Raw genomic sequence first — 13,534 nt, forward strand, 5'->3', positions numbered from 1 at the left:
GGCAGGAGGCCCCGCAGCCTCTGTGGCACCAGAGGACGTGTGAATTCAAAGACACGAGTAATCACTGATTTTTTCCCCAGAATCTGAAAAATAACATTTCCCAATCTTAACAAAGCCTTAAGAAACACAAGCCAACATCAGGAACACGTCTGTAATTATCACTGTAACCCGTGTTATTTTAACACCTTTAGAAGAAAATGCAATTTATTGAGTCTGTTTGACCTCAAAATAAGGAAGTCGTCCACACAGGCCGAGGGTCTCAGGTCCCGAAGCAGGGGACCAGCTGGCCCGGGAACAGGACATCAGAGAAAGGCCCGGAAGGCTGGCGTCTTGCTATCTCCAGGAGCCGGCTGGCTCTCCCGATATCCTGGAGACATGCAGTGATAGCAGCACCCTGGAGCCCGGGTCATGGGGTGGTGGCCAAGGACCCACCGGGGCCAGGCGGGGGCTGGGCTCCAGCATCTCAGCCCAAGCAGCGGTCACGGGCCGGTGTGACCACTGCCCAAAGAGCATTCCAGGAGCAGTCTGGACGACACCGGACTTCCAAGCAACACGGGACCGACAGGCACGGCTGCCTGTGCCTGACTCACCACCCAGCTGAGGCTGCCCTCACTGATGTCCGTCTCTGCCCAGAACAAGGGCTCTGAAGCAGCAAGGGAGCCCGAGTCCGCGTGAAGGCCGGCACGCTGAGGCTGTGGGGCTGCATGAGGCTCACGCGTCACCATCCGCCTGGCACCAGGGCCAGGCCCCCGTCGACAAAGCTCCATATAGACAGGGTGCAGCCATCATCAGCCCAACGACCCAGACACCTGAGAGAATAACCCAAACATGGGCCAGCCCTGCCAGCCGGCCTCGAACACCTACGGCCTGCAGGTGCACCCAGAACCAGAACAGACCCCGAGGGCTGTGAGTTCATACCGACTCCTTCCTCCCCTCCAGGCGCCTGAGTCCGCACCCCCAGGAACCCTCTCCCCACTGGACACCGCGTGCAGACACGAGGCCACCCCACCTGGGCCCTGGGCTTGGTCACCTGGGCCCACGCAGCCCACTGTTTCCTGCCTCTGGTTCATTCATTCATTCACTGCCACGTGGGGCTGCTGACCCCCCAGCAGCGCAAAGCACACCCTGCCCTCAATCGTTTCCGTCCTAGGGGAAGCAAGCCAGCCTGGAGAACGTGTTAACACCGGGCAGGACAAGGGCAGACGTGCCAGAAAGAAGGGCTGGGGCGCCGTCTGGGGGAGCGCAGGAAGGGGTGGGGCACCAGGAGGCCCTCGTCACCACGAGGGGACCCCAGCCCACCACCCAAAGCCCCAGTGCAGTGCTCTGCTGTCCACGACTGCCCCATGCCTTCCAGTCCTTCGCCTGTGTCAACGTCCCACCCCATGAAGCCTCCCAACACCCAGCGCTTTGCCCTGTAGGCGAGTTCACCTCCTCCCCGCCCCACTTGGCGAGTGGTAGCCGACTCTGGATGTGCATCTTCGGTTCACCTGGGGGCTTCCAAGGATCCCGCTGCCCCGACCGCCCCCCAGACCCAGGGCATCGCCCAAGATGCACATCTACGTGGAACCTCAGAACGCAACTGTACCTGGAAATAGGATCTTTGCAATGGAATTAATTAAGGGGAGGTCGTCCTGCAGGAGAGCGGGCCCTGACCCAATGACTCACAGGAGGCAGGGGGAGGGACAGGAGTGATGCAGCCACCAGCCAGGGGACACGAGAGGGGCTGGCAAACAGGACTGCCCCTGTCTGGAGGCCTCCGGAGACGGCGTGGGCCTGCCAGCATGACCAGACTCCATGACAGAATGCATTCCCAGTGTTTGAAGTCACCCCGTCTGCTGATCTGTTACCCAAGAAACAAATTCAGTGGGTGCCTCAGGCAAGAGTCCGGCCTGGCCCAGACTTGTGGGGAGAACACGTGGCTGCACGTTTGGGGGATGTCTGTCACACAGGTACCACGGCAGCTGATAACCGATGCACACGTCCACCAAAAGAATGCGACAACATTTGTACCAACCAGGGGCTCCAGTAGGGAAGAGGAGGAGAGGGGTGTTTCATGGGGAAGGAGGATCCACGTGGGTTGCTGGAGTGCTTTTAAAAAGGGGTCTTGAAGATTTCCGGCTGGGGCAGGGGACCTTCAGAGGTGACCCTGCAGGCAGGTGCCAGAGACACAGACCCACGCACCCCTGCACAGCAGGAGTGCACAGGGTTTAAGAGGCACCAACACCAGGAACTGTTCCACTTCACCACGTACACCTGCCACCAAGGCAGCCACGCCCATGGCACACACATCAGAAACCATACACACGCCCGCTCAGCGGCAGGCGTCCGGCCGCAGCCAGGGGACACCCAGGGGACGGCCTCTCCTGTAAGCTGTCACTGGGGCCCGGCACTCTGCTCTGGAGCGGAGGTCCCCACACGTCTGAGGCTTCTCTGGTGACCCTCCTGGGGGGAGATCTGAGGCCTCAAGTGCAGCCCGCCCCTCCCCCGTGCGGCCCCTCCCTCTCCCACAGCACACGTGCTCCCAGGCAGCCGGGACACAAGGGGAGCCCAGCTGGCCGGCCGGGGTCACACTGGAGTCGCTGGAGGCCGGGAAGTACATTTTCCCTCCAGATGACACGCACCAGCCTTGCACTCAGTCACCAAACTCATTCGGAAAAACATGACGGAGGAACATCAAGGGGCCTGCATCACCTTCCGGGCAGCCTGTACCCCAGTTTCTCCCAGCACTTATTTATTGCAAAAATGAGTTTGTCACAAATACCACTTTGTAAACAACTCATCTCCCTTATCGAGAACTGGTTTCTGTGCTGAGGACAAGAGTGCACCGTCACTTAGGGGCTGGCAGTCCTGGCGAGACGGCCGTGCTGACCTCCGGCCCAGGGGACTCAGGCTCCCACCTGCAGCCTCGGTGGTCCCATCTGTCCCTTTCTGTGTCCCATTCCTGGGAGGCGGCCACACCGTGTGCTCTTGTGCAGAGAAGGGGCCCAGGATGCCCAATGGGGGCGGGGCATGGGCTCGGATCCCTTCAGCCACCCACGCCCGGATAGCCTTGGTAGACGCTGCCCAGGTGTCCATGAGTCGCGAGCACACCAGCCAGGGCACCAGAGGTCAGGGACATACCTGGAGCTCACGCCGGCTCAGCCACAAAGCCTAGAGTGCCTGGCGCCTGGACACACTGGTACCCACCCCCACACCACAGCCTGTGAAGGGGTGCTCGGTATCCTGGCCCCGGCCCCAAGAGTGACGGGGCGCTCACTGGGTCCAGAGCTGCTGCCGTGGGTGCCCAGGCCTCCGGGCCACGTATCCACCACCACTGACCCCGCAGGACATGGGCGGTGAGTCCCCACACAGCACACACTCCCAACTCCCACTCCCCAGGCAAGCCCAGGCCCTTAGGGTTGAAGTCTATTCCTGCAGTCTGGCCCCCAAGCCCCAGGTTTCTAACAGTAGACACCATCCTGCTCCCGGGTCAGCTGTGTCACTCCAGGACGGGACCAGGCCTGCTCCCAGTCTCCGGACTGCTAGACTACGGCAGCCCGGCTCACCTCAATCACAAGGGCAGGTGGGGAGCAACCTGGGCTCGGAGCCAAAGGGACACACGGTGGGGAGCGGGTTGGGGAGAAGCACAGGGACCACAACCCAAGAAGGGCAGACAGGAGCCCTGGGAACCGGGAGGGCAGCAAGCGCCCACAGAACCCACCATGACCGCGTCTTGGGGTTGCAGAGGAGCTGGGCATCCCCAGAGCCTGCTGCGTGGTGGCCCGCCTAGAGAAACCCAAGAGCAGTCTGGAAGGAAGCCCAGGGGGCCGCGGGGGCACAGAGGAACTGCCCCCCCATCCCAACGCCTCACAGTGGGCTCTCCTGCCAGGCTCAGGGCAAGGACAGCAAGCGGTGGATCCTTGGAGCTCACGGCACGTCTCCAGGCTGCATCAGAGATCAGAGCTGGCTGCCGCCGTCCAGCTGCATCTGCTGGGCCAGCTGCTGCCCGATGGCCAGCAAGGGGCTGGCCCTGTAGGCTGGACTGGCCAGCAGCTCCCGAAACCGAGCCCTTTCTTCCTCCCTGAAAGAAAGGAGATCAGCACAGGTCAGCAAACCCCACAACCCTGTGTAGGGAGGGGTGGGGATGAGCACCAGCACCGCCCCAGCCCGGCCATCCCATCCCTGGGCACCTCAGGGCGGGCTAGCCACTGGAGTGGGCAGGCCAGGGGTTACACAGGGCAGAGCACCTGGGGCCTAAGGGTCACCAGGGGGCAGTGGGCGGGGGCAGTGGCAGTATGGGGGAGGGATGAGGAAGGCAGCAGGGCAGGGAGCGGGCTTAGGAGTGGCCTTGCTGGGTCAGGCCCAGTGGGGATGAGGGGGGCTATGAGAGCTAACAGGCACTTTGGGCAGGAAGGGACTGGCTGCCCTGGGGCCAGCCTCCTCACGATCACACACAGGCTCTGGAGCCACCAGACCCACCCGTGGGTCTGGGGGACTAGCACCCCTGCCCTCCCCCAGGAAGTGGGCTCTGGGCCCCCCATCCCCAACTCTGATGTGGAGCTGCTATTCAAAGCAGGAAGAAGCGGACACACGTGGGGAGGCAGACACGCGGGCTTATGTAAGAGGCGCCCTCCCGCCAGCGCTGCCAAAGCCGAGCACTGCCGCCCCACGGGCCCGAGACCGGCCCTGCCCGCAATGGGGTGCCCCGGCCACAGAGGGGCAGCGGCTGCCTCTGATGGGAGCTGCAGGGCTTCCTCCCGGGGGAGGACCTGAGCCCCCAGTCCACAGCGGTGGCTGCCACTCTCTGCACGTGGGTGTCTAAGCCCAGCCAGCCCCGGGGGAGCCGGCACTCATGCCGCGCCTCAGAAGCACGGGGGCCAGCTGGACGTTTGCAGGTGCCTTGGCGAGGCGCCCCTGAGGGAGGAAAGCTCGGGACGGCGGTTCCAGGACACGTGCGGGCAGGGCCACCGTGGCACCCGTGGCACCATGCTGGGGAAGGTGCTGCAGCAGGAGCAGCCCTGGCCCAGGGGCGGTGGAGTGGAGCCAAGCCGGTGCTCTGCCCTGTGTGTGCGTGACAGAGGGCAGGGCCGAACCGCGAGGTGCCCGGCTTTCCTGGCTGTTGACAGGGAGACTGAACCCCTGGACCGACTGCCCAAGCCAGGGGTCCACACCCAAGATGCCTGGGAGCGCAGCGGGCTCTGGGCTCCCAGAGTGATCCCCTAAGAGCCGGCATGTCTTGTTCCGGCAGCTTCTGCTCCCCTCGCTGCCTGGGCAAAGGGGCTCCCCGGCCCGGCTACCAACCGGCTGCTTCATGCCCACGAGAGGCGCCACTGGCCAAGCTGTCTGCGGTGCCCGAGTGGGCCAGTGCGGGGGGCGCTCGGCCAGAGGCCGGACGGTACTGGGGTGAGGTGGGAGGAAAGGAGGTGGGCGCACTGGAGTCTCATTTTGGTGGCAGGGCCTACTCACAGGAGCTCGAGCCTCTGCGCGGCGCTCATGCGGCTCAACTCGGTGGGCCGGGGCCTGCTGCTCACCCTGCGAGGGACAGAGAAGCAAGTCAGCACAGGCTCCCCTGTGGGGCCCCACAGTAGCCTGGGGAGCTGTCCCCCGGAGGCACGCGCGTCTACACGCCAGCAGCAGGAAGGGCGAGAAAACCAGAGCCCAGGCCAACACCTAAATTTAGCCTCCGGACCAGGAGACCTCATCCTTTATTCATGGTTTCTGTTAAAATATGAATGAAAGACCTGTCTCGTGCGTCCGAGATGGTTCCCCCCGCAGCTCTGCTCCTCTCACTGCTGACCCTCCATGTTCACCCCAGAGCAGGCCCCTCGCAGAACTGACTGGCATGCCCAGGACACTGTGCCGGCAGGTCAGGGAGCCTAAGCCCTGGATCTGATCCAACCTCCACACCCCAACACCCCTGCACCCCCATCTATAAACAGGTAAAATTGGGGCGCCTGGGTGGCTCAGTCAGTTAAGCATCATCTGACTCTTGATTTCAGTTCAGGTCATGATCTCAGGGTCGTGAGATCGAGCCCCACGTCAGACTCCGCACTCGGCAGGAAGTCTGCTTGAGATTCCCTCTCTCTTCCCCTCTCTTAAAAAAAATAAATAAAAGATAAAAAAAATAAAAATAAAAACGTAAAATCCACTGAGGCCACCCACGGCCTTCCAGCTCTGATAGCAGTGCCCGTGTAGACGCATCTGGGAGTCCCCTCGGTGCCCAGGGGCCAGGTGCAGTCTCTTGTGGCTTAAACCCCCCCAGCACGGTGGGTGGCCAGGGCGTGCACGGAGCCTCAGGGCGTGGCTAGGACCTGGTGAGCAGCTTCCAGGGGGAGGCTCCCGTCCTGTGGGCAAAGGCAGGCTGTCTGGGTGAGCATAGCCAACCCCTCAGTCCTGTCACCTCCGTCTAGACAGGCCGAGGCTTTGACTTCAAGTCTCTCAGGTGGAGAGCCCCTGGAAGGCGGAGACTCACTTGGTTCTGGCTGCAGGCAGAGCAGGGTCAGTGGTGGGCTGAGACCTCCAGCCAGGAACGATGTGCAGCTCAGAGCCCACAGCCCGCTTGCTGCTTAAGTACCGCAGACGTGACCCCAGCCCCAAAAGCCCTGGAGGGAGTGGCTCTGGACACTGGCTGACCGGGGATGAATCTTGGGAAAACCACTGTACCCTGAAGCCTCAGTTTCCCCGTCAAACAGGCAAGTTTCCTGGCAAACTTGCATTAGCGGGCCTGCAGTCCAAGAAAGTGAGTGCGCAGGTGCACCCCGGTAACTCCCAGCTTTGTTGCTCTCCTGCAGGCGGTGGGGCCCAGCCCTGTCACTCACCTGCTGATGGGAGTGAGCCCACATGGCATGTCCCAGCCCCAGGGGCCAAGGAAACCAAGTGGGTGTAAGAAACCCCAAACAATACGGACTCTTGTCCAAATCCAGAGCCCCGGTGGGCGAAGCCCTAAAGTCCACCCAGGGCGGCCCAGTGGGTTCCACGGTGCTATTCCCAGCCCACTATTCCCAGCGCCTGCTGGCCTGTAAGATCCGGGAGGGCTGAGCCGGCAGGAAGCACCCCGACCCTGGCTGCCGCCCAGGGGCTCTCCGAGTATCTGTGGCAGCAGCCTCGAGATGTGGCCAAGGTCACCAGGACCACATGAGGTGCAAGGGGTGGCTGGCCTGGTGGCTCAGCTGCACAAAGCTCAGCAGGAAGGACAAGGCGACCTTCGCCTGACGCTCTTCTGCCAAGTTCCTAGAGACTCTAACCTTCCACCGACGAGCAGCATCACTGTGTACAACCGTGCGGTGTTGTGCCCACCCAGACGGCCAGGGACACAGTACGGGAAGGCGTGTTCCCATGGCTCCGAGACCACCGCCCTGTGAGGCCACATCACGGATGTGGGACGAGCTTGGAAAAGGGCCCAGGGCCTTGGTCAGGGTGTCCCGGTAGGTGACTGGAGACCCTTGCACTCAGGTTCGGGTGCCCAGGGCCACAAGGCTTAAACCCCCCAGCACGATTTAAGCACATCCTGTCCCACCCCAACCCCAGGACATGCCTAGAGGAGGGGGGGACAACACACACTGATTAGCAGAGCCATCTGTACCGTCTGCATGCTTTCAAGAGTCAGCCCCTGGTGTGACCCCCTCCAGCGCAGAAGCCACCTGAAGGGGCTCCCAGTGGCCAGAGCTGGACCAGTCCCAGCAACAGAGTGAAGTCCTGTTGGATCATAGCCCACAGTATAAAATAAATATCCACGAGTCCATACGGACATCCATAAATGATTCACTCATGCGCTGATACGGAAACGGTATTTATCTCCTCCTCCGAAGGAGAATCCCGCAGTGCCTGCTCAGCCGCTCCGACCTCGGGGAGCGGAGCGCACCTCCCCACTCCTTAGGTGTGGGCTGGGCATGGCGACTCCCTTCCTCAAGGGACAGGGCAGGAAAGGGAAGGAGCCACATGGGGTGGGGACACCGGAGAGACACCTCTGCCAGGTGACCACGGCCAACATGAGCAGTGGGACAAGTCATGTTGATGGTAGGCACCTGGGCCGGATGGGATGAGAGGGACACTTCCCTGTGTGGTCTTCCCCCCGACAAACCCTGACCCCAGTCCACTCATGAGAAACCACATCATGCTAATCCCAATGAGGGGCATCCCCCCAAACGCCTGACTGGTCCTCCTCCCAATGAGGGGCATCCCCCAAACGCCTGACTGATCCTCCTCCCAATGAGGGGCATCCCCCAAACACCTGACTGGTCCTCCTCCCAACGAGGGGCATCCCCCAAATGCCTGACTGGTCCTCCTACCAACAAGGGGTATCCCCCCAAACGCCTGACCGGTCCTCCTCCAAACAAGTGGCATCCCCCAAACGCCTGACTGGTCCTCCTCCCAATGAGAGGCATCCCCCCAAATGCCTGACTGCTCCTCCTCCCAATGGTCAGGGTCATCAGAGAAACTGTCATGGCCAAGAGAAGATGTAAAGGGACATGATCAGTGTCACGTGGTGTCCTCACGGTGTCCCCACCCCACGTGGCTCCTTCCCTTTCCTGCCCTGTCCCCTGGGGAAGGGAGTCGCCACGCCCAGCCCACACCTAAGGGATCCTGGGACAGAAGGGGGATGTTAGGGGAAACTGAGGAAATCTGAATAACCCAGGGACTTTATTCAATCACTATTATTTACATATCAATACTGATTCCTTACGGGCCCTGGGGGCCCCACGTTGACAGGGGGAGCTGGATGTGAAGGACGTGGGAACTCTCAGTATCCTCTCATCGCTTTCTGTAAATCTAAAACTGTTCTAAAATAACATTTATTCAAACAATCAGCTCCCCAGTGCCAGACGCACTTGAGGAGGGACGGTGACCCCCCGTCCCTAGGAGACCAGCTAGGTGACGGTGACCGCCCAGCTAGGAGACCAGCTGGGGACCTTCCCGCACCCAGAGGGCCGGAAGCAACCTCAGCTACAGCCCAGCTCAGCAGCCCAGGCCACCCGAGGCCACACACATTCCTCCTCAGACTGCCAACCGGGTGTTTACGCAGCAATTCCCCCCTCAGGGAGCCCTGAGCACATTTTTCAGATGAGAAAACTGAAAGCGGGGAAGGACACTTGACGGGGGTCACATTTTTTATCAAGGATCAGGGGGGGAATTTGCATCTCAGGCTCTGGCTGGATCACCAATCTCAACTGTGAAGGCCACTCCTTGATTCTTTGTCCGGACCAAAGGCTCTGGGTGCTCCCACCTGGAGAGCTGGCCTGGGATGTTCTGGCTCTGCAGCCAAGTGGCCCTGAGCAGGTCGCTGGACACCCCCAACCTCCAAGCTGATGAAGGGGCACAGGGAGCGTCAGCAGAGGGACTGGCTTCTCTAGAGCACGCATGTCCCAGGGAGGCAGGAAGCGCTACAAGAACGTGTTCTTCTGGGAGAGGGTGCTGAAGGCAGCAGGTACGGTGGCAGGCCGTGTCCCTGGGGGGTGAAGCCCGGCGGCTGGAAGGACCCACCACACCGCAGCCCCCCTGGCTAAGCTGCTCCGAGGCCCACTCTGGAGAGGACCAACAGGTGCCCCTCGTCAACATGCTGGACAGGCCATTTGCCTGCACAGGCCCCAGCGAGGGAGTCAGCACACCACCTGCCTACCTCAAGGCTTGGACCACGGAAGCAAGGGTTTCTGCATCAACAAGGGGGTCGGGGACCTCTGCGGCCTTTGCCTGCCCCCCTCCCCTCCCCTGCTGGTTCCTCTCGGGGCTCCAGACACAGGTCAGCAGCTGCCACTCTGGAAGAGCCGGCCCTTTCCTGGCCTCCCATTCCCAAGGCAGCCACAGACGGACACTCACCCTCTGGCACGTGGCCGCCGACCACCAGCCTCCAGCTCCAGCAGCTCAGGGAGGGCGTCTCTCAGGGGCTGCAGGTCCCCCACCACCACTGTGGCCCTCCGTCTCCGCTCTGCCTTGCGCTTCTGCTCGGCCAGCTTTATGGTTTCAATTTCTGAGGGTGGGTAGGGGAGGGTGGGCGTGGGGGGGAGGACAATGGGTTAGTGAGAGGAGCAGAGAGCAAGGGATGAGCACACAAGCAACCAGCTTCCTTCCTGAGCAGGGCCGGCAGGTGGCACCTACATTCGCCCTGGGAACCCGGGAGGCAGGCCGGCACCCTAATCGCGGGATGCCGAGACTGAGCTGCAGGCGCTGAGGCTTTCTCTTTCTGAAAAGGGACGCTGGCTCGGGGGCCTGTGCACGTGGGGGGCGCGGGCTGCGCAGTCAGTGGGCAAGGGGAGAACGATGTAAACGGTGAGTCACTGAGCGGCAGGGTCATGCTCTCCTGTGCTCCCCAAGTTCCACCTGAGATGCACCAGGAGGGAGAAAGTGGGCCCCCACATACAGCAGTTGATCATGGGGCTCCCAGAAAGCTCTGCACAGTGGTCCAGGCCTCGGAAGGGGCAGCACAGCCACTGGGAAGGGGGCACCGGGGTAGGCCGGGGGCCAGCGTGGCTGAGAGGAGCACAGGGAGCTGGAGGATGAGGGACGGGGGCACGACCTGCGTGGGGGGCACGGCCTTGGGAATTGTTAAGATTTATTTATTCATGTGAGAGCACGTGGGCGCGAGTGGGGGCGCAGCAGAGGAAGAGAGAGTCTCAGGCAGATTCCCCACTGAGCAAGGAGCCCGACACAGGGCCCGATCCCAGGATTCTGAGACCATGACCTGAGCCAAAATTGAAAGGCAGACACTTAAATGACGGAGCCTCCCAGGCGACCCAAAGCCTGTGGATCTGATTTTCACTTAGAAATGTTTTTATTTCACAGTTGTTAATAAAATATGTATTTAAATGCAGTATTTCCAGTGTAGCTGGTGGGCAACGCCAGCTCAGCTCTTACCCGGGGAGACAGCGGGCGGGCCCAGGGCCCGTTGTACGTGAAAGACGCGCAGACTCCACGCTCACAGATTTTGTTCCTTTGCTCTGTCAGGCTCTCACTGAAAAGCTGGGACAGGACAGCGGCTGTGGGACGACCAGACCTGAGCCCATCCTGCCCCACTGGAACGGCCAGCCACACGAGGAATCACACCTCAAAGGCTGCGACACGCCGCTTTCCTGACACAGCGCCCGGTGGGTCCACAGCCAGAGGCGCCACCAGCCAGCGGCCTGCACGTGGCAGGTACGGGACCCCTGACTCCGCGAGCTGGGTCCCTCAGAATGCTGTGGCCGTCCATCACCCCGCAGAAGGGCAGTGACCACAGGCACAGGACAGGCCAGGAGGGGAACCCCACACCAAGCCCCAGGAAGCACACGTGAAAGGGGAGTCATACGTGGTGACCCCAACAGGCATTTTCAAGAGGGGAGTTTCCAGAAACTGCAACTATTCACCTACCGGGGAGAAGCACCGAGGAAGGCTTCCCAGAGGCAAGAGCCGCTCAACAAGCCTGCAGGGCTAGGCCAGGGCCACCCACCCAAACCCCTCGGCTGCCCAGGGCAAGCTCTGAAAAGCCCACCCTGTGTGGCCCAAAGTCAGGGACACCCATGATGCCCCCAACCACAGCCCCTAAGAGAGTCCCAGAGGGCCCCTGGGGAGTGAGGTTGCTCCCCTTGCCCCAAAGAGTGGAGCTCAAGGGGACGAGGACAGCTCCACTCGTCAGCTCCTTGTGCGTGGAGCAAGCCTTCAAGGCTCTGGATTATCAGGACTTAGAAGGGGACAATTCAGTGCTCTCCCTCCTGCCAATAAGAGGATCAACAACTTACTGAGCATCTCCTCAAACCAGATGCCTCTTCCCTGAGAGCCGAGCATCCTGGGAGGGCGGCAAAGGCCAGGGCAGGTGCTCTGAGACCCCTGCCCCTTCAGTGGCCAGCAGACCGGCACTGGGACCAAGCACAGCAAAGCACAGGCCCAGGCTCCTGGGGGACACAGGAACACGGCCACACAAATGTCCGCAAATCCAAGCTGGAAGTGCTTTAAGTTAGTAACACATGCCACCTAGCGGGAGTGTAACCGAGGCACGTGAGGACAGTTCAACGTGGGGACATCTGCCAGGCACCCCACTGGGGGTCTGTTTAAACACAAAGGCCACCATGGCCACAAGAAGTGCCAAACGGAACACCACAGAATTCACTATCCACTCACCGTAAAAATGACAACACAGCCATGAATGGAGGCCAATTCCTTAATGTGACAAGAGATTATCTACCAGAAACATCATGTTCTCTAGCAAAACATCACAAGACCCCACAGCAACTCAGGGAGGGCAGACGGTGCTGGGCTGGTGACCCTGAGAACCCGCAAAGCTCACACAGCCTCAAACTTCAACAGGATTTTCACCTGAACCTGTGAAGCTAATTCCAAGTTCTACTTTGAAAAAAAGACTCAACGTGTAAGAGTAACCACCAGAACATGTTTAAGAGAACACGCAACAAGGAAGTGGGCCTACTGGACGCTGAAGCAAATAAGGAAGTGACAGAAATCCCAACAGGGCAGCGTCCCGGGCAGGTGTGGAGGGCAGGCTCCCAACATCCTTCTGGGGAGAGGGGGGTCCCTGCTGCCTGCCCTAAAAGCGAAGAATTAAACACCACAAATACAACAAATAGCAATCAAAAGCCACAAAACGCAGGCGTGCATGCACGCACACACGCACACCATGAGTTTCTAAAGCTCCACATCCCCAGGAGAAAGGGGAAAGGTCTGCAAGTTCAATCCTGCACAAGCAACCAGCTTGCTAGTGAACAGGGTCTTCAGCTCTGTCCGTCTTACCTAAATAGGTTTATAACTTTTTTTACGTGGGACTGAAACATTAACATGTCCTCAGATTTGGGTGCCTTTCATTCCAGCCTGGAGAGTTGGGGGGACATGCGAACAGTGAATTTAAAGTGGTGTAGTTCTGTGCCACTGGGCTCAGCACGGGGGCTCCAGGCTGGCCACCCTCCGCAGAGGACAACTGCGCCGTCACCACGGGCCCCACCCACTCTCCCCTTTCTGCCCCAGAGCCACTCCAAAGCCTTCTAGCCAGAGACAGGGGCTCAGGGGGAGGGGGTGCCCACCTGGAGTGTCCTCTGAGGCCAGGACCCTGCTACACCGTCTTCTGGCAATGAAGTCTCCCTTCTACCCTCCAGGCCAGATAGAGGTAGGGGGCCTCCCCTCCACATCCTTGTACCTGGGCTGGAAATCACCCCCTTCATCGACTCCTCTCCAGGTAAACCTTTCTTGGGGTGCTAGGACCAGACAGACCACACACCGATGTTTCTCCCCGGGGAGAATCTCATGGCCAGCCCACTTGTAAGCAAGGGGAGGGGCAGTGAAAGGTCCCTTCTACCAACTGTGTGTTCTAGAGCAACAGATTCTGAGCATTTTGGGGGCGGGGAGGCTCCTCCTGCCCCTACCACTCCCCCTCCCCTGGCTCTGGAAGTTTCCCAGGGACTGACACTCCTTCATTCTAAATGGCTTAATTTAAAACTAGCTTGAGGTGTAACCAAGAAAGCATTCCACATGCTAATTGGGCCTCCAACAACAACTTCACCGGCTACCTGGGATGCTGACCGTGGGAGGGTCTTAAGGGCTGGGTTCCCTGAAGGCCAGTCCACATCCCGCTGACAGAAGT

General features: G+C 60.6%; 1 protein-coding gene across 2 annotated transcripts in view; it reads right to left on the reverse strand.

Annotated features, from left to right (window-relative positions):
• Positions 1–137: 137 nt before the first annotated feature.
• Positions 138–13,534, reverse strand: part of SLX9 (SLX9 ribosome biogenesis factor) — a 36,062-nt gene continuing 22,665 nt past the window's right edge. For both annotated transcript variants that reach the window (XM_045902349.3, XM_045902350.3), the window contains exons 4-6: positions 9,793–9,943; positions 5,446–5,511; positions 138–4,060 (exon numbers count right to left, since the gene is read on the reverse strand). In XM_045902349.3, coding sequence (XP_045758305.1) covers positions 3,937–4,060; positions 5,446–5,511; positions 9,793–9,943 — 341 coding nt within the window. In that variant the 3' untranslated portion in view covers positions 138–3,936. The remainder of the gene's footprint in view (positions 4,061–5,445; positions 5,512–9,792; positions 9,944–13,534) is intronic.

This window comes from Mirounga angustirostris, unplaced genomic scaffold (genome assembly GCF_029215605.1).
Source record: "Mirounga angustirostris isolate CCGP_5_RB_7025 unplaced genomic scaffold, mMirAng1.0.hap1 SCAF_1, whole genome shotgun sequence".
Lineage (NCBI taxonomy): Eukaryota > Metazoa > Chordata > Mammalia > Carnivora > Phocidae > Mirounga > Mirounga angustirostris.